Source organism: Mustela putorius, unplaced genomic scaffold (assembly GCF_011764305.1).
Source record: "Mustela putorius furo isolate JIRA1106 unplaced genomic scaffold, ASM1176430v1.1 tig00003853_pilon_pilon_pilon, whole genome shotgun sequence".
NCBI classification, from domain to species: Eukaryota; Metazoa; Chordata; class Mammalia; order Carnivora; family Mustelidae; genus Mustela; species Mustela putorius.
Window position 1 is genome coordinate 64,293,375 of NW_025422005.1, and position 19,572 is coordinate 64,312,946.

Sequence of the window (19,572 nt, forward strand, 5' to 3'; positions counted from 1 at the left end):
TATCTTGCTTTGAGATAGAAAGGACGCGTTAACACTCATTTGAGCAGAAGGCTATATTTGTCCTACTGTGATGGTATCTGTAGGATGGAAAGTGTCAGTCATCCTGAAATCAAGTCCTAGCTCTGCTTACTAGCTGTTTGACTTAAGAAAGTCATAATATCTCTAACTAGATATTTCCTCAGAAATATCTAGAAGGAAAGCCATCTGCGTCACCTTTCTCATGGGCTGGTGTGACCTGGTGAGAGCACTTTGAAACACCATTCAGACGTGTTTTAACTGTAAGAGGAGATAAGGAAATTACTTTCTAATTTAGGCTTCCAAAATTTCCCTTGCTAAGAATGATGACATGCTTCAGTAAAAAAAAATAAAGGAGTAAATCACTTAAATCTTTGTAAACATCTTCAAGACAATAGTTAAGATTAAAAGCTAAAGAATTGAGACTTCTGACCAAGGTGGAATAAAAGAGACTGGGTTTTCCCTCCCATGTGAAACAGACAAAAGAAAAAGAAAAAAATATTTTAAAAAAATTTTTGAAGATACCTTTTATCAATCACTGAAGTGATTCCTTGAGAGAAAGGAAAGAAATGCAGTGTGCCTGAGGATTGCACTTACTGCTGGCGAGTTTCCCAGGGACAGAGTAGGAAGAAGGAAGCCTTGTGGAAACTGCGCAGACAGAGCGGTGAGTCCAAGAGACCAAGGTGACTGGAGGTCAGAGGACAGAGTACCAGAGATGTGAGCAACGCCGAGAGAGCACTCCGGAGATCTGCCGAGGGTTCCCTTCCCGTATCCAGCCAGGTGTTAAGCAGTGCATGCCTATGAGTGAACTACTGAAACTGAGAGAAAACCACCCAAAAGGATTAGCTGGTGCTACATCAGGCTTGGAATAGTGCCTTTTTCTGCCAAGTGGACTGGAGAACCTCTTAATTCACAAGGTACTAGGTAGAGTACTTGGGAGAATCTTGCCCGAACAGAAGGGAATAATTGGCTGTGCACTAAATGCTGTTCTGGTCCTGCCCAGTAAATCTTTTTTTTTTTTCCCCCAAATTTTTATTTAAATGCCAGTTAGTTAAAATACAATGCAGCACTAGTTTCAGGTGTAGAATTTAGCAATCCATCACTCATATACATCACCTGTTGCTCTTCACAAGCGCTCTCCTTAATCTCCGTCACCTGTTTCATCCCTCCCTCAGCCACCACCCACCACCCACCTCCACTCTGGTAACCTTCAGTTTGTTCTCTATAGTTGAGTCTGTTTCTTCGTTTGCCTTCCTTTCTTCCCCCTCAATGTTCATTTGTTTTGTGTTCCTTAAATTCCACAGATGTGTGAAATCATATGGTACTTGTCTTCCTCTGACTGACTTAGTTCACTTAGCCTAATGCACTCTGGCCTCAGCCACATTGTTGCACATTGCAATATTTCATCCTTTTCTTGGCTGAATAATACATACACACAGAAATATATTATATATAATATATATATATATATATCATCTTTTTTTCTAAGATTTTATTTATTTATTTGAGAGCACAAACAGGAAGAGGAGTAGAGGCAGACTCCCCACTGAGCAGGAAGCCCAATGCAGGGCTTGATCCCAAGACCCTGGGATGGTGACCTGAACTGAAGGCAGACTCTTAACTGACTGAGCCCCCCAGGCACCCCAATACCACGTCTTCCTTATCCATTCATCTGTCGATGGATATTTGGGCCTTTCTCTAATTTGGCTATTGTTGATAATGCTGCCATAAACACTGGAGTGCATGTACCCCTTCAAATCAGTATATTCGTATCCTTCAGGCGAATACCTAGTAGTGCAATTGCTGGGTCATATGGTAGCTCTATTTTTAACTTTTTGAGGAATGCCCATACCATTCTCCAGAGTGGCTGTACCAGTTTGCATTCCCAGGAGCAGTATAAGAGGGTTCCCCTTTCTCCACGTCCTCACCAATACCTGTTGTTTCCTGTGGTGTTGATTTTAGCCATCCTGACTGGTGTGACGTAGTATCTCATTGTAGTTTGATTTCTACTTCCCTGATGGTGAGTGATGATGAGCATATTTTAGTGTGTCTGTTAGCCATCTGGATGGCTTTGGATAGTCTTTGGGAAAATGTCTATTCATGTCTTCTGCCCATTTCTTAACTGGATTATTTGTTTTTTGGGTATTGAGTTTGATAAGTTCTTTATACATTTTGGGTACTAATCCTTTATCAGATATGTCATTTGCAAATATATCTTGTCATTCTGTAGGTTGCCTTTTAGTTTTGTTGATTGCTTCCTTTGCTGTGCAGAAGCTTTTTATTTGGATGAAGTCCCAATAGTTTAATTTGGCTTTTTTTTTTCTTTGCCTCCAGAAACATATCTAGTAAGAAGTTGCTACAGTTGATGTCAAAGAGGTTACTGCCTGTGTTGTCCTCCAGTATTTTGATGGTTTCCTGTTTCACATTTATGTCTTTTATCCATTTTGAATTTATTTTTGTATATGGTATAAGAAAGTGGTCCAGTTTCATTCTTTTGCATGTCGCTATCCAGTTTCCCAACACCATTTTTGAAGATGCTGTTTTTGTTCCATTAGATATCCTTTCCTACTTTGCTGAAGATTAATTGCCCGTCTAGTCGTGGGTTCACTTCTGGGTTTCCTCTTCTGTTTCATTGATCTACATGTCTGTTTTTGTGCCACTCCCATACTGTCTTGATCAGAACAGCTTTGTAATACAGCTTGGAGGCCAGCATTGTGATGCCTCCAGCATTGCTTCGTTTTTTCAAGCTTGCTTTGTCTATTCAGGGTCTTTTGTGATTCCATACAAATTTTAGGCTTGTTCTAGCTGTGAAAATGCTGATATTTTGATAGGCATTGCATTAAATGTGTAGATTGCTTTAGGTAATATGGACATTTTAACAATATTTGTTCTTCCAATCCACGAGCATGGAATGTTTTTCCATTTCTTTGGGTCTTTAATTGCTTTCCTCAGTGTTTTACAGTTTTCAGAGTACAGATCTTTTACCTCTTTGGTTAGGTTTATTCCCAGGTATCTCATGGCTCTTGATGCATTGTAAATGGGGTCAGTTCCTTGATTCTCTTTCTGCGGCTTCATTATTGGTGTATACAAATGCAACAGACTTCTGCACGTTGCTGTTGTATCCTGCAACTTTACTGAATTTGTATATCAGCAATTTTTTGGTCAGCCCAACAAGTCTTAAAACCAAAATCTGAAAGGATCAAGTTGTTTCTAAGTAACTAAACTGCATTCCAGAACAAAGCTCAAGAATATTTATAGGAATACAAAAATATCTAACACCCAACACAGTCAAAACGACGATGCGTGGAATCCAATAAAAACTACCAAACATGCAAAGAAACACCAGATGTTAGAACTAGCCACGGATGTTAAAAGTTATAATTGTAGGGGCGCCTGGGTGTCTCAGTGGGTTAAGCCCCTGTCTTCTGCTCAGGTCCTGATGTCAGGGTCCTGGGATGGAGCCCAGCATCGGTCTCTCTGCTCAGCAGGGAGTCTGCTTCCCCCTGTCTCTGCCTGCCTCTCTGCCTACTTGTGATCTCCCTCTGTCAAATAAATAAATAAAATCTTTTTTAAAAGTTATAATTGTATTTCAGATATTCAAAACCTTAGAGATATAGATTTTTTTAAAGATGCAAGTCAAGCATCTAGAGATGAAAACTATCATGTCCGAGCTGAAAGATACCCAGGATGAGATTAACAGTGTATCCATATAGTAAAATACTATTCAGCAATGAAAAGGGCCAAATGACGGATGTGATATTGATGAATCTCAGAATAACTGGACTGAGTGAACGAATGCAGACAAAAAAGATTGCATGCTGTGTAAATCCTTTTACATGAAATTCTAGAGGATGCAAAATAATCTATAGTTAGAGAAATGTAGGATCAATGATTACCAGGTAGGGGGGCAAGAGGAAGGAATTCACTTCCAAAGGACACAAGGACACTTTTCAGGGTGATAGTTATGTTTGCTGTTTTTATTTTTACGGTGATTTCACAGGTATACAGACATAGATGTCAAAACTTACCAATTTGTACGCTTTAAATACTTATAGTATGTTGATTATAATTCAGCAAAGCTTTAGTTTTTAAAGACTAAAGAGATATGCATGTATTTAAAAAGACACTGCCCAACTCGGGACATAGAGGACTCATAAATAAAACCACATTTTTAAATATTTAAATTTTTGTAAATTTTAAAGAATGGTTTAATGTTTATATCTGTAATTTTTATTACATCTAAGTCTGTAGTGTCTACGGACTGCATCTATTGTATAGTATCTATAGCATCTAGAATAGTAACTAAAACTTGGTTTAAGGGCTATTTCATTCTTTAGCAGTTCACTGGAAAATGTCCCCCTTTCTTTTCCCCCATATTTTCATGGTTCTTTTCATTAAAAATAAAAAACCCTAAGAGCTAGGAAGCACAAGGTCAATTTCAATTATCATTTTTTCCAACACTTACTTTACATATTAAGAAAACTCTACACATTTTTCTTAAGCATAAGTGAGTGACTGTACACTTGTTCCCAATACCCTTCTCCGTCTCGGTCTCGGCCGAAAAACTCTCTGAGCGTCTGCTTATGACTCAAGGGCTTTAATTCAGTTCCTGTTGACCTGCTTCATTAGAGACACAGTGTTGTGATGCCTGCCCATTCTATTTGGGAATGAACTAATTGATGTCTTCTCTTGTTCCCAACTTGTCTGTCCCGACTGTGCCCAGTTTGACGCTGACCGAAACGAGGATGAGGTGTTCTATGACATCAGCATGGCAGTTGACAGCAAGTTATTTCCAAACAAAGAAGCTGCGGCAGGTAAGTCACTGTGTCCTTCAGGCCACCGTATGGCCTGACCACCTGCCAAGTGTCTGGAGCTTTGTAGTAATATCGGAGCACAGCAATCTGCTGTGAGGCTTTAAGGATGACGCTATCCTCAGAGCTTTATACTTTCTGGTTTAAAAATAAAGGTACAAAACAAAATAGAAAAGAAGGACTCTCCATCTGGCCCTTATAGTTAATGGGTTTTTATTTTATTTATTTTTTTTTAATTTGACAGACAGGTATCACAAGTAGGCAGAGAGGCAGGCAGAGAGAGAGAGGAGGAAGCAGGCTCCCTGCTGAGCAGAGAGCTCAATGTGGGGCTCGATCCCAGGACTCTGGGATCATGACCCGAGCTGAAGGCAGAGGCTTTAACCCACTGAGCCACCCAGGCACCACATAGTTAATGTTTTTCCTCCAGTCACTGCACATGTAAATTAGTCCCAGTGTAACATAGGACGTCTGTTACTATAATTGAAAAAACCGAATCTAGCCCATTCTTTGTGCAACAATTAAAAGTTACAGTTCCTCCAGGACTCCTTAAATGTACTAGTGTCTGCCACGCCCCCTTGGGAAAAGCCTCCCCTGTCGGAGAGCAACTCCTATCCCAGCCCACAGCTCCCGTGTAGGCTCTGTGCCTTCTCTTCCTAAGCGCTCACACCTAGAAGTTGGACGTTGTAACAGTGCGGGGCGATCACACTCCCTCCTGTAGGCAGTACTCACCGTTCTGTCCTTGACCCTTTTCTCACTCTCTTTGACTATCTGACTCTGTTCAACTCATTGTTCCTCATGATCTCAACTACCAGCTGCATGCAGTTGACTCTCACACCTTCATCCCTGTCCTGACCTTTCTTCTCAGTAATGGCGTCAGTGGGTAAGGACCAAAAGAGTTCTGGGCTGTAAGGAAAAAGATTAAACACTTAAAATGTTCAACCATATTTGATTTGAAGCACCCTAAGAGTAGCTTCAAAGAAAGGCAGAATAAAGAGAAAGGCAAGGATGTAGTCTTTCTGGGCAGCCCCACCGAGAACAGATAATAATGTACACTCACCTGCCTGGTTGTCCAGTGATAGTTACAATAAGATGGCCTACAGCTGGGAAAGAAGGAATACTGAGAAGCTTGTACGATCATATAAACCAGAGTCCTGCTGCTCTGGAAGATGCTATAACACCTGGGCTTTGTAGGTCAATCCTTTATTTAGAACATTTACTTAGACATCTACCAACAAATATCTAATTGTTAGGTGTCCTCAGTTTGCCCACACAGTGGAGTAGAGGTGCTGATTTAAGCTAGCCCTTGTATTTTTTTCTAATTTTTTAAAATGTTAATTCCAGTATAGTTAACATATACAGTGTGATATTAGTATCAGTGTACAATAAAGGGGTTCAGTAATTCCATACGTGACTCAGTGCTCACCATGGTAAGTATATTCTTAATCCCCTTCACCTCTTTCCCCATCCCCCGCCCACCTCCTGTCGAGTCACCTTCAGTTTGTTCTCTGCGGTTAAGGGTCTGTTTCTTGATTTGTCTCTCTTTCTTTCCTTTGTTCATTTGTTTTCTTTCTTAAATTCCACATGTGAGTGAAATCATATGGTATTTGTCTTTCTCTAAGCGACGCATTTCAGTCAGCATTACACCCTCTAGATCCATCCATGTTGCTGCAAATGGCAAGATTTTATTCCCTTTTTATGGCTGTATATATTCCATTGTACATATATCCCACATCTTTTTTATTTTAAACAGACTTTTTTTTTTTTTTTTGAAGATCCCATTCATTTATTTGACAGAGAGAGAACGAACACAAGAAGGGGGAGTAAGAGAGGGAGAAGCAAGCTTCCCGCCAAGCAGGGAGCCGAAGTGGGGCTGGATCCAGGATCCTGGGATCATGACCTGAGCCGAAGGCAGACGCTCAACGACTGAGCCACCCAGGCGCCCAGTGTTTTTGTATTCTTTGGGTACTCAGTAGACGAATTACTGGATGATAGGGTAGCTCTATTTTCAATTCTTTGAGGAACCTCCATGCTGTTTTCCACAGTGGCTGCGGCCCTTTGCATTCCCACCGACAGTGGGAGGGTTCCTTTTTCTCTATATCCTTAAAACTGCCTTCTTTAGAACACTTGACCCTCTACTTCATTGCTCTCTAATGGCATTTCTCCAAGGCGGCCTTATCCTGTAGCCACGCAGCAGCGCTAGCCTCGGTGCTCATGGGCAAACTGCGTGCGGACAGGTGCGGTATCCTCAGTGTGCTCCGCACCTGCCCCTTAGCGGAGGTTTCCGGGGACCTCGTCTTTCTTCTCTGTACCTCCAGACTTTTGAACAGCGGAGTCGGCTCACAGTCTCAGCTCCCACGAGCTCCCCTCCACGCCTCAGAAGCCTGAAAGCGGAGTCCTGCCCCAGCCTTAAAATAAGCCTGGTCTATCTATAACAGCCCTTGGTTGAGGAAGGGGGCGCGGGGGGCTGTGGTAAACCAGAAACACGCGGTGCTGCCCCTACAGGAGGCAGCCTCTTGGAAGCCCCATGCTATGGTTGCCATTAAGGAACGGGCCAATGGTTGCTGGATCTTTCTCTGTTTCAACAGAAAACAGAGCCTGCATCTGTAGGTGAAATCCTCAGGCTTGTAAATGCTGCTGACTCACCCAGTCAAACAAGCCAGGTTGGTGGCCCCTGCTCTGTGAATTGCCAGCACCCAGGTTTTGTCCCTCAACTTTTCCCTTCTATCTGGTCCCTTTCTGCAGAATCTCAGCCACCCCACAGCTCCCACATCACCTCATGGCTTTCCATTCCTCTTTTAAATTTTTTAAATAAAAACTGAGCATGGGGGCGTCTGTGGGTGGCTCAGTGGGTTAAGCCTCTACCTTCGGCTCAGGTCATGATCTCAGGGTCCTGAGAGCCTGCTTCCTCCTCTCTCTCTGCTTGCCTCTCTGCCTACTTGTGATCTCTGTCAAATAAATAAATAAATAATCTTTAAGAAAAATTTGATCGTGATGATCTGGCATGCATATACATAACGAAATGACTCCTACAGTTAAGCTAAGTAGTATATCTTCTCTTCATCTAGTCACCATTTTTCTGTATTTAATGAGAGCACCAGAAATATATTCTCTTAGCAAATTTCTGGTACTTTTGAGGGGGGGGGATTTTATTTATTTATTTGACAGAGAAAGAGGGAATACAAGCAGGGGGAGTGGGCAGAGGGAGAAGAGGCTTCCTGCCAAGCAGGGAGCCCAACGCGGGGCTTGATCCCAGGACCCTGGGATAATGACCTGAGCTGAAGGCAGCTGCTTAATGACTGAGCCACCCAAGTGCCCCAAATTTCCAGTGCTTAAGACAATGTTATTAACTATAGTCATCAGGCTATACATTACATCCCTAAGATTTACTCATCCCACGTAATGCAACTTTGTATCCTTTGGCCAACATCTTCCGGTTTCCCCCACCCCCATGCCTTGATAACCATTGCTCTACTCTCTGCTTCAGTGAATTTGTTTTTAGACCCCACCCTATCAGTGAGGTCATGCAGTTTTTCTCTCTTAAGGGAGCCAGGCAAAAATGTCCCTATCCTCACGGCCCATGCCAGTCGTTATTCCTCCGGAACACCTTGGGAGTACAGTCCCTGTTCTTTATCCCCACTGCACTTGTCAGGGCTTTGCCAGCCTTTGACCTCATCCCTGGTCTCTTACCTCATACCTAGCCTCTCCCATTCATTCGGAATCCTGTTGCTGTCATGGGCTCCTCGTCCAATGCAGCTCTGACTACCCTGCCTCCCCAACAAAACGAAACAAAGCAAAACCTTCAATGACTTCCCTGCAGGCTGAGCCCCAGTGTCCTTAGCATGACAGAAATACCCTTAGCTTTGCTGCAGTGGTCCTTCTCCTGCCCCAGCATCGCCTCCCCCTACCTCCGAAACCCCAACCGGCTTCCTCCAGCTCCAAGAATGTCTCAGGCACTTTCTTGTCTCTGGCCATTTGCACGAGTTACTTGGTTTCCCTGCCCCTGCGTGCATCCTCTCTACTCTCTCACGCCCAGACCCTCCTTCAGCCGGCGAGATCCTATTTTGTATCTTAGTTTAAACGTGATTTTCCTAAGGAGGCTTTCTTAGCCTCCCTCCCAGACTAGATTAGACGCCAGCATGGTTTCCTTACTTTCCTTCAGGGTGTTTATCACACTTGTGATCATATAATCCGGTATAGGACTGTTTGTTAAAAATCTATTTCCTTTATTAGAGTGCAAGACTTTATGAAGATGGAATGTGTGTGTGTGTGTGTGTGTGTGTGTGTGTGTGTTTGATACGCAGTGTGAATCTCATTGGAAACACCACAGAAGCTCCCTTTCACCCAGCTGGTCACCTCAGCTGAGCCACTTGTCTGAGTATGTGGACTCATAACCTCTCCTCCTCTCTTCCGGTCTCTTTGACCTCTCTCTTTTCCTTCCTCCCCCTCCCCTGTCATGGAGTAACTGGAAAATCACTCCTGCCGGCTTGCCCCAAACAGTTCCAACTCCAGATCCCTTGAGGAGCTCACCTTCTAGTCCCAAATACCTTCCAGATATTTTTTCAAAGAAATGCAATGCTCTTCAAAGGAATTCTAATGCAAAATTCAGTAACAATTTCCATGCCTGTTGGAATAAGAGCGGGGCTCTGCGTGCCTGATGCCTGAGACACATAGAATTTCAGGTTTGTGGAATGGAGAAGATCAAGAACTGCAAAAGCAGAATGTCTATGTCCTTTTATTCTTTTTTCAGTCACCCAGTATGTATGTATGTATCAAATGCATAGAATTTCTAAGTTTTGTTCTTAAATTTAGAGTTCTAAATTAAATTTAGATGAAATACAACGCCACCTAAAGTTGCTTGCAGTGGAGCCGAAGAGACAGGACAAGGGAGAGCCTGCCTTGGGGCTGGCGGGTGGGGGGCACCAATGATGTGTTAGAGGGGCTTTATCTACAGGTCCCCTTCGCTGCCCAAGAAGCTCTGCCTTGCAGGAGTGCCCCTTGATTTGGGACTCAAAGTGGGAGGAGCACCTTCCTTAAACTTCATATTAAAGATCCACGAGAAGGAGAAAAGTCTGACATTGTCCCAGAAGGCAATATGGTTAGCTTTCCAGTACCTTTGAGGCCAATTTGTATCATCTTCCCACTTAAATTTAGGGAGACAACCTGAAAATAATCTTTCCGAAGATGATCCTACATCTGAAATGGGTGACGCTGTGTGCTCCCTGCGGGATTCTATTTCAGCTCTGTATCTACAGAAAGAATATTTTGAAATCTGAAAGAAGTCGAGAAATTCAAAATAGAGGGAAGTGAAAGCTGTACTATCACTTTCACAAAATGCCCTAATTTTGCTGTCCCTTTTGAGTTACGAGATCATTGCAGGTGTTTTATGCATTAAATGGTTCAATGAAAGAAGGCGAAAATGTGTACATATATCTACATTTACCTCCTTCTTCTGTATGTCAAACCTTAGACTATTATTAAAGGTCCCATTTTCAGCAAACCCAGCAACCAATGCTAAAAGAACATGAAAGCTATTCAGTCACCATCTGAGCTGATAATGACAGCCATTGTCTAGTGCTTCCTATGATTTATTAGTACTGTTGCCAGGAGCAACAATGTGTCAAGAAATTCCATCCCTTAATGATACAATAAAATTTCTGCTAAAAGCGTTTTGTTAGGAAAGCCAATCTCTTCTCTGTAAGCACAAGTTCTTTTTAAAAAAGGATTTTTTCCCCCCTTAAACAAAGATTTCATTCAACCATCGCTGGAGATAGTTTTCTAACATTCTTGTTCCAGTTTAAATATTAACGTGTAATTATCTGTTAACCGGGTTGTTTAAGAGCTCTTCAAAATTTGTACTTTTTTAAAACAACTGAAAGAACAGTTTCTAATTAAATAAAATAAGTAGGACACGGGAACTAAAAGAGGCTGTACGTTTAATAAGCCTTTGTGTTCTGATCACATTGCTCGTTCCGCATGAATCACTCCAAATACCCCTGAGATGAGGGTATCGTTTGACTCCAAGTACCTATCACTACTCCTATGAGTCCACAGTGGGTAATATCCAAATTATGGAAACAATAAAAGCTTTTATTGATATAGACAGTGATGCTGTCTATATCAGCCACCCAGAAAGGAGCATCAGTTGTCCCAGACTGGAGTGGCACTCCTTGATTCCACTTCTGGTTCTCCCATGTTCACAGCCACCTGGTGACATGCTTCATTACCACCCATCCACTGTTACTCATTTTCTGAGAATGTGGAAGAGACGGCAGGCTCCACCACGTCCCGTCCCAGACCGTGTTGAGCGATCATATTCGTAAAGCTGTTTGGATTGTCCCTGCCGAAACTTCGGAGTAGGCAGGATACATTGGGAGCTATGACTTCTGTCTTTGATCTCACTTTCTGTAGGACCTAGCCCAAGTTATTTGACTTCTGCAAAGCTCATCTTCTTCTTTTCTAAAATGAGAGGGTGGTATTCTATGAAATACTGGTCCTAAGACTTCCATGATCCTATAATGGAAAAATGCACGTTTACTTCTGACATCTTGAATACCCCACAGTATATAAGTGCAAACTGATCCAAAATGGGCATCAAGACAATCAAATATTTTCGCTCTCAGATACACCTTATAAAATATCTTATTTAAAAGAGCAAAAGCACAAAGAAAAATTACATACAATGGCATTACTTTGTAAAATTATATATAAAATTTAAGTTCCCATATGACCCCTCTAGTCTCACTTTGTTAATAGCGTGTGGTGCGTTGTCTTGCCCACTCCTTTCTGGCAACCACCTTATTAGCAATGGACTTGGCAAGGGCTGTTCTCACAGCAGATGTGATGTGATGGAATCACCCACAGCTGTGCTCTGCACACCTATGGCAACTCCACAGTTACTTACTTTTCCAAAATTCTTAATGGGTCAAGTATCTTTGTTCTGAAAAATCTTTTTTTTTTTTAAAGAAAAAAAAAGATTTTATTTATTTATTTGAGAGAGAGAGTGAGAGAGAGCATGAGAAGGGAGAAAGTCAGAGGGAGGAGCAGACTCCCCGCTGAGGTGGGAGCCCAATGCAGGACTCGATCCCTGGGACACCTGAGCAGAAGGCAGTGGCTTAGCCAACTGAGTCACCCAGGCACCCCTCCACTCTGAAAAATCTAATTGTCCTTTTAAGAAAAGGTAAAGATACACAAAAACAAGGTTGTTACTGCTTAGACAGTATGACAATGGGCAAGTCCTTAGTTGATTTGATAAACTGTGGGGGTAATCAGGAGTGGAAAAAAAAAATAACAGAAGAGATGAGAAAAGACTGTGTGGGGACAAACCTTGAAACTCTCTTTGGAAGAAAGGATGAAAGCGGCCTCTCTGGGAGAGCTCTCTATCTGAAAAGCCATGTGAGATGCTTGATGTTTTGAATGTTCATTAAACATCAGTCAATGTGTCTTCTGACCAAGAACTATTTGCAAGGACAGGTCTACAGTGAAATGTGGAGTGGTTTGTTTCTTCACAAGGACACACAGCATTTTATGGGCAGCACTGAATTCTGTCTTTCCGGCTAGTTAGGTGATATGTATTTCCTGGGGGGGAAGAGTCATTAAAGAGGGTGATAAATCAGTTGCGCTTCAGGAGCCCCATTATGAAAATTACCAGTTTGAGTTTGAGCCATGAGGATTAGTGGGTAAGCAAATTAATGTAACCTGTAGTATCTAGGATGGGGGAAACTCCCTATTAATAACTTCAGTTAACCTGACGTTTCTCATCGTCAGAGACTAAGGTGACCCAAAGCCTGGAGGAAAAACCTGTCAGGTTTTCATGGAAGGAGCAAACTCAGCCCCACTTATTTCTGGAACTTCCTTGCTCTTCTCCCACTCCACAATTTGCTCATGGTGTTCTCTCTATCTCCTTTACTGCTACACACCCCTAATCCACTCCTGCTGGACCATCCTTACTCACCCTCAAAATTCAGGCTCATAGATTTACTCCTTGTGATTAGTTCTTACTTCCATCAGCACCTCTACTTCTAGTTGGAATTAGAAGCTCTTTTTTTTTTTTTAAGATTTTGTTTAATTATTTGACAGATAAAGATCACAAGTAGCCAGAGAGACAGGCAGAGAGAGAGAGAGAGAGAGAGAGAGCAGGGAAGCAGGCTCTCTGCTGAGCAGAGAGTCTGATGCGGGACTCGATTCCAGGACCCTGAGATCATGACCTAAGCTGAAGGCAGAGGCTTAAGCCACTGAGCCACCCAGGTGCCCCAACTTAGAAGCTCTTTATTTTGGTTTCTGAACCTTACTGTTGACAAATCAGTCTCCTCCACAAGACTGTCTTCTCCTTAAGGCAGGAAACAGTGTCTAGAATATCTATATTTTCTATCTAGGAGCCCAAACATGGTGCCCAACAGAGGAGAAGAGTCTAAAAATGTTTGTGAATTTAATGTAACCATAAGAAGATATGGAAACCTAGTGGGAGATAGTTTTCTATAGAAATATGCACAGACAGCCTTCATCAGGTCATCTTTTCTTTGATCTTAGGTTCGAGTGACCTTGATCCTTCAATGATGTTGGACACTGGAGAGACCATTGATACAGGCTCTGACTATGAAGATCAGGTAACTAAAGTCTAAAAATATCTCTCTATTGAAATGTTTTTAATTTTAAACTTTGTGTTTTATGAAAATTAGAATTATAAATCATTTTTTAGGTGTTTACAGGTAACAGCATGTTCCATGATAAATCATACTAACCTACAGCTTCAGCCTCCTACTCCTTCCCCATAGTTTCAAAACAGCAATTCATTAAGGAAAGGTTTGTGGTTTGAGTTACATGAGAAGGAAGTGAGGTTATGTGAGGTTCTCTAATGCAAGAATTTGCTTGTCTCTCTCAATCCCTTTCCAATCAGGAACTAACAGTATTTGCTGAGTACTAGCTACAGGCTCTGGATTCTGCTTTTCTATTTCTAACCTTTGAAAAAGGACTAATGACCAACAACAACACAGCCAAGAAGTCAAATATGTTTTCTATTTTAATAAAACCAGAGAAATTTATCTGGGTCATTTCCCTCTCAGCAGAAGAACTCTCCCTCCTGCTGTATTTTAATAATCCAAAATAGTTGGAAAATGATCTAACTCTCTAATTAGGCTTTTTGTTTAAAAAGAGGGTAATGTCTGAAACTTCCTTCTACTGCTCATCAGTGCTCCTCTGTGATGGCTGAAAGTTGAGTGAACATGAGGGTTTCCCCCCCCATCTACAATGTATATATGCCACGAATATAGCAGATAGATCTAACCAATATCCAAATGTAATGGCTGGCTATGCATTCATATTCATATTCAGAAGCTATTTTCAAGGGACATCTTGGTGGCTCAGTCAGTTAAGCATCTGCCTTCAGCTCAGGTCATGATCTTGGGTCCTGGGATGGTCCCATGTAGGGTTATGTGCTCAGTTTGAGGAGTCTGCTTCTCCCTCTCCCTCTGCCTCTCTACCCCGCTGGTGCTCTCTCACATGCACACTCTCTCACTCACTCACTCACTCTCTCTCTCTCTCAAATAAGTAATAAAATCTTTTTTTAAAAAAAGGAGAGAAGCCATTTTCATGAGCTTTAAGTTCTTTCTTTTATATTAAATAGCAAAGAGAAAATATTGACAAGTGATATAATAGTACTGTGTATTTCTATTTTTAGCATTTATTAACCCTTAATACATACCGAACATTGTGCCAAGTTCCTTAGTTTTATTCTCTCACTAATCCCTTACAACAGCTCTAGGAAATAGGAATTATTATCTTTATTTTATAGATAAGAAAATAAAGACTCAAAGAATAATTTGCCCACAGTTAAAAATAGTTTCACAGTGGGGAAGTGAACTTAGGGCACATTTCCTCACATCTGTGCCATACTGCCTCCTAACAGCCTCCAAGGACAGGCCACTCAGTGATAGATTTTAGGAGCCTTTTCAGTTGCTCATTCCCAAGACCCTAGCAGAGGCAAATTCCAAACATCACTACTGAAGGGCAGCTCATGATCCAAAATTACAGGCTGCATAAAGACATGAACCATTACCAGATAACCAGCTGATTCAAAAAATGGAAGGTTTCACACCCCAAGAACTAGAGCAAACAAGAAAGTCTGAAAGAAATTCCAATATAGAAATACTTAAACTATTCAAGAAGATAAAAGGAAGATAAACCATGAAACAAGTACAGAAAAGAATGGGAAGGAAGAGGCAAGAAGGAAAATGAAAGAAATAGAAATTCTAGGCACAAAAAGTACTGTCATTGAAATAAAAATTCCATTAACAGGTGGAATAGCAGACTAGACACAGCTGAAGAAACTAAATGACAGAACTGAGGAAATCGCCTTAGAATAAACCAGAAAGCTAAACAGTTGTCAAATGTAAGAAACAATTCAGGAGTCACTGAGGATAGATTGATTGGGCCAACATATTCGAGAAAGAGCTCCAGGAGGAAATAGAGGAGGGATGGAGCAGAGGCTCCCTTTTATTTATTCTTTGATTTATTTTTTTATTTTAACAGATAATAGTTGAGAATTATGCGGAGATGAGAAACAACACAAGTCCCCAGGTTAAAGGAGCACATCCGGTTCTGAGCAGGATAAAAACAACGAAAACAAAACTCTTCCCTATTCTTTTTTTCATTTAGTCATTTAACAAATACTAATTGATCCCCGACGGTATGCCAGATACTGTGTAGGTACTTGAAATGTGTAATTGTAAAAAATAGGCAAGAACCGCTTACATTCTAGTGGAGAAGACAGATACTAAACCATCAACATGATAAATAAGTAAATTCTCTCAAGGTCAGAAGTGGTGAGTCCAACGAGAAAAGGAAAAGTAGAATAAGGTAAGAGGATTAGGAGTGCTGGGGTTGGGATAGTATTAAATAGGATGGCCTCATTGAAGAGGGATGACCTGGCGGGAACTTGGCATATAATGTGAAACTTAGAACACTGAAGATAAAAATAAAATATCAAAAGTCAAAAGGCATTACCTATAAAGGAACAGCAATTTTGGTGACAGCAGAGTAAAAAAAGGCAAGAGCTTGCATGTCTCAAGCACCCGTTATAAGCCAAACACTGTGTGTTATGGTTTATGTGCATTACTGCTAATCCTTCCAAAAACTCAAGAAGGTAGCTCCATGTATCCCCAGTTTATAGCAGAGGACACAGAAGCTCACGGAAGTTAAGACGCCTCCCAAGACAGCCCAGCCTGTGAGCTGGGGAGTGAGGAGACAGACTTTGATCAGCTTGGCACCAAAATCTACTTTCTCCTTTTACCATTCACAGTAAAGCCTCTATCCGGGTCGCTGATGATCTATTGCCAGTTCCAGTCGGCACTTCTCAGTTATCTTTCTGGACCTCTGCTGCATTTTATTCCCCAAACTTTTACCATAAAGTGCTGTGTGGTAAATACCTTAGGCTGTGTGAGCCGTAGGTCCCAGTAGGGATTGTTGAGCAAAGGCAAGCCATAACCCTGTGGAAACAGAGGCGTACGGTTGGGTGCCAGTAACGCTTTATGTATTGTACTGAAAGTTGAAACCCACATCGCTCTCATGGGATTTATCTCAACTATTTAAAAACATAAAACCCATTTTAAACCGAAAGGCTGTACCCAAACGGGCAGTGTGGTGGGTGTGACCTGCGGGCCGTCGTTTGCTGACCCCAGTTGTAAACCATCCTCCCAGCCTCCCGTCCCTGACATTCTCCTTTCCCTTAGACTCTCGCCTCTCTAAATTATTTATTCTGCGCTAAATACTGCACATTCATTACCTCATTCTATCCTCAATTATAGGAAATAGATATTATTATAATAGTGTTATAGTTTATGAAAATATATCTTGTCATTTATTCTATTATCATATCATTTTATTATATTATATAAAATATAATTATTTTATTTATAATATAAATTTTATTGATTTATATTTTTATTATATTTGTGGTATAAATTTTATTTATATATTTCATATAATATATAAAAATATAATTATTTTATATTTTTATATGATTATTTTATCATTATAATTATATAGTTATTATGTTGTCATATAATAATATATTATTATTATAGTCCTTTCCAATAAGGAAACTGAGATACAGAGAAATTAAGCAGTTTATTCAAAGCTACACCGCTGGCAAGAGGTAAAGACAGAATTCAGACACAGCCATCTGACTCCAGAGACAGGACCAGCACAGACAGGCTGGGGTCTGCTGTAGTAACAAATAAAACTCCAAATCTGAGCACTTGCCTTCCAGAGGCTCCTCTATATGAAGCCTCTGGAAGGCAAGGGATCATGGATCTTTTGGAAGATGGACCTGCTCTTAATTACATGTTATGTCCTTATGAATTTGGTAGGCAGCCGCAGTCCCTGGCCCTCCCCACATACAGCGAGGCTGGCAAAAGGAGCTTGCTTAGACATCCAGGAATGCAGGGATGAATTTGGTGAGCACTGAGTCAGCCTCAGCCACGTATCTCTTGCCCTGTTCTGTGTTCACTCTCTCGGCGCTCCTCCTACTTGTCAATCTACTAGTTCTTGGTGTCCTTGCTGAACTGCTCTCTGCTGGTCCCTTCTTTAAATGTGAATGTTTCCTGGCATCTGTGGCCCCTTTAGTCCTCACTGAACATGTTCTCCTTTAAAAAGCTCAACCACAGCCACGATCTACTCCACTCAGGGCACCCAGGTGAGTTCCCATTGCGTATGTCTGCCTGCTAAACAGCACTGCTTGGATTTCCCATGTGCCTCTCAAACTCAACACATCCAGACCCAAAATCCCCATCCTCCCCCACAAAATCTGCTTGTCCTTCTGTTTTCCCTATTTCTGTTAATGATACCTTCAGCCTGCCAGCTGCTCAAGCCAGAGACAGGATGTCTTCATAGTCTCCTTCCTTTCTCCCCCACCCTACATCAGTTTGGTCAAGAAGCCAGTCAGTTCTCCTGTACAGAAATCGGTCCTTTCACTCTGGTGCCACTGCCACAGCCCTGGTTGGTTCCCTTAGCCTTCCTCCCTGGGATCACAGAGATAGTCTCCTAACCAGTCTCCCTGCCCCAGCCTCCTCACCCCTCATAATGGTATTGTTGAAAAACAAAGCCAGTCATGGGATCCTGCTTCTTAAACACTTTTTGCGCTCCAGCTACATTAAGGCATCTTCAATTCCCCCAAGTGGATTGTGATTTACACGGTCCCTTTTCTCCGTGTGGAAGCTTCCCCAACCATATCATGCCTATCCCAGATAACCACACTCATGCACCATCAAGGCCATGCTTCTTCTCAAGGAAGCCTTTCTCTTGTTACATGTTCAGTTCACCTTCTCGGGGAGCCCAGGACACCCTATGTTGTAATATTCTCTGGCATTGAAGGGATTGTGTTCTCTTCTAGTTGTCCTCTATGCCTGCCACACAGCCTGACATGCAGCATATCCCCAATAACAGTCCACTTTTAAAAGCCCATAAAATGTCTTCAGTTCTTCTTCTGAATATGTAATTTTTGATAACTTGTTAACTCATGCTAATAACTCTTCTGAGCCTGGGTTTCCTCTTCTAGAAAATGGTGGTGATAACCTCACTTGGAAGTACTGTTGGGAGAGGAACACAGGGTAGGGGACCTTGTACAGAACAAATGCTCCATAAATGTAAACCCTTCTTTCCCCGCCCCCAAACCCAGGTTGGACTGAACTTTTCAGACATCACTGCCTTTCTGTGTTTGACAAAGGCCCCGATGTCCTTAGCTAAAGGAATGCTAATTGAGCACTTCTGCTTTTCATTCTGGCATGTAGGAACATAATCATAATCCGTGTTTCCTAACACATAAAAAGCTGAATAGACTGAAAACTCAACAGTTCTTAGATCTCTCAGAGACTCGTGAGGTCACAAGGCAAACCACTGTACCAGAAATTGGAGAGACAGACAGGCAGAGTCAAAAAAAAAAAAAAATCAAAAGAGTAGAAACCCATAAGCAAGAACCTCACCAGGACCAATGCCAGTGTAGGAAAACCTAACTGTAATTGACAAATTATGGGAGGCTCAGTGTGGGCAGGTATAAAAGTTAAAAACCCCAGGGGGAGCCAATCATAGGGGTCCCCACACTTTCGTGAGTTTTATCTCCAGGAGCTCTATCAGGTCCTCAGCGTGAATAGCAAAGAAAAATCATTTAGTGCTTCTGGCAAGGGGGAAAGGGGGGAAAGGAACCATTTTGAAATACATCAGAGCCCTCTGTTCTTAATAAGTCCTGCTCCCAGAAGAAACTATTTTATTAGAACCTAACTTGCTGGGATTTTATCAGAACCTACCCTACCTGGGAGAACAAAAATACCTAACTCTGGCCCCCACCCCCTAACTATCCTGTCCCACCTAAAAGGGGGGAAAACCTAAGATACACTGGTGAAGTTCATAGTCCAGGGGCTCACCAAAAGACTAAGACCTAATCATAGGTCTCTCTGTATTTCACAGAATGTTTCCTTTGCCCCCTCACCTTACCACTACATTACTAAAAGTTTATATATTTCAGTTTCTTTTATGTAGTACATCATGTCCACCTTTCAACAAAAAATTACAAGGCATACTAGAAGACAGAAACACATTTGAAAAGCATGAGAACAAGAATAATAAATGGCAGGTTACTGGACTTGTCAGAACAGGATTTTTTCTAAAAAGTATGATGAATCATGTTGAGCTTAAGTGGAAAAAGCAGACAACATACAAGAATGAATAATATACAAGGTAATGTAAGCAGAGAGATGGA

General features: G+C 41.7%; 1 protein-coding gene across 1 annotated transcript in view; it reads left to right on the forward strand.

Moving 5' to 3' along the window:
- The window catches only part of AK5 (adenylate kinase 5), a 240,820-nt gene that overhangs the window by 125,661 nt on the left and 95,587 nt on the right, over window positions 1–19,572 (forward strand). Inside the window, 2 exon segments of the mRNA XM_004758166.3 lie at window positions 4,739–4,829; window positions 13,353–13,429. Of these exon segments, the coding sequence (XP_004758223.2) occupies window positions 4,739–4,829; window positions 13,353–13,429 (168 nt within the window).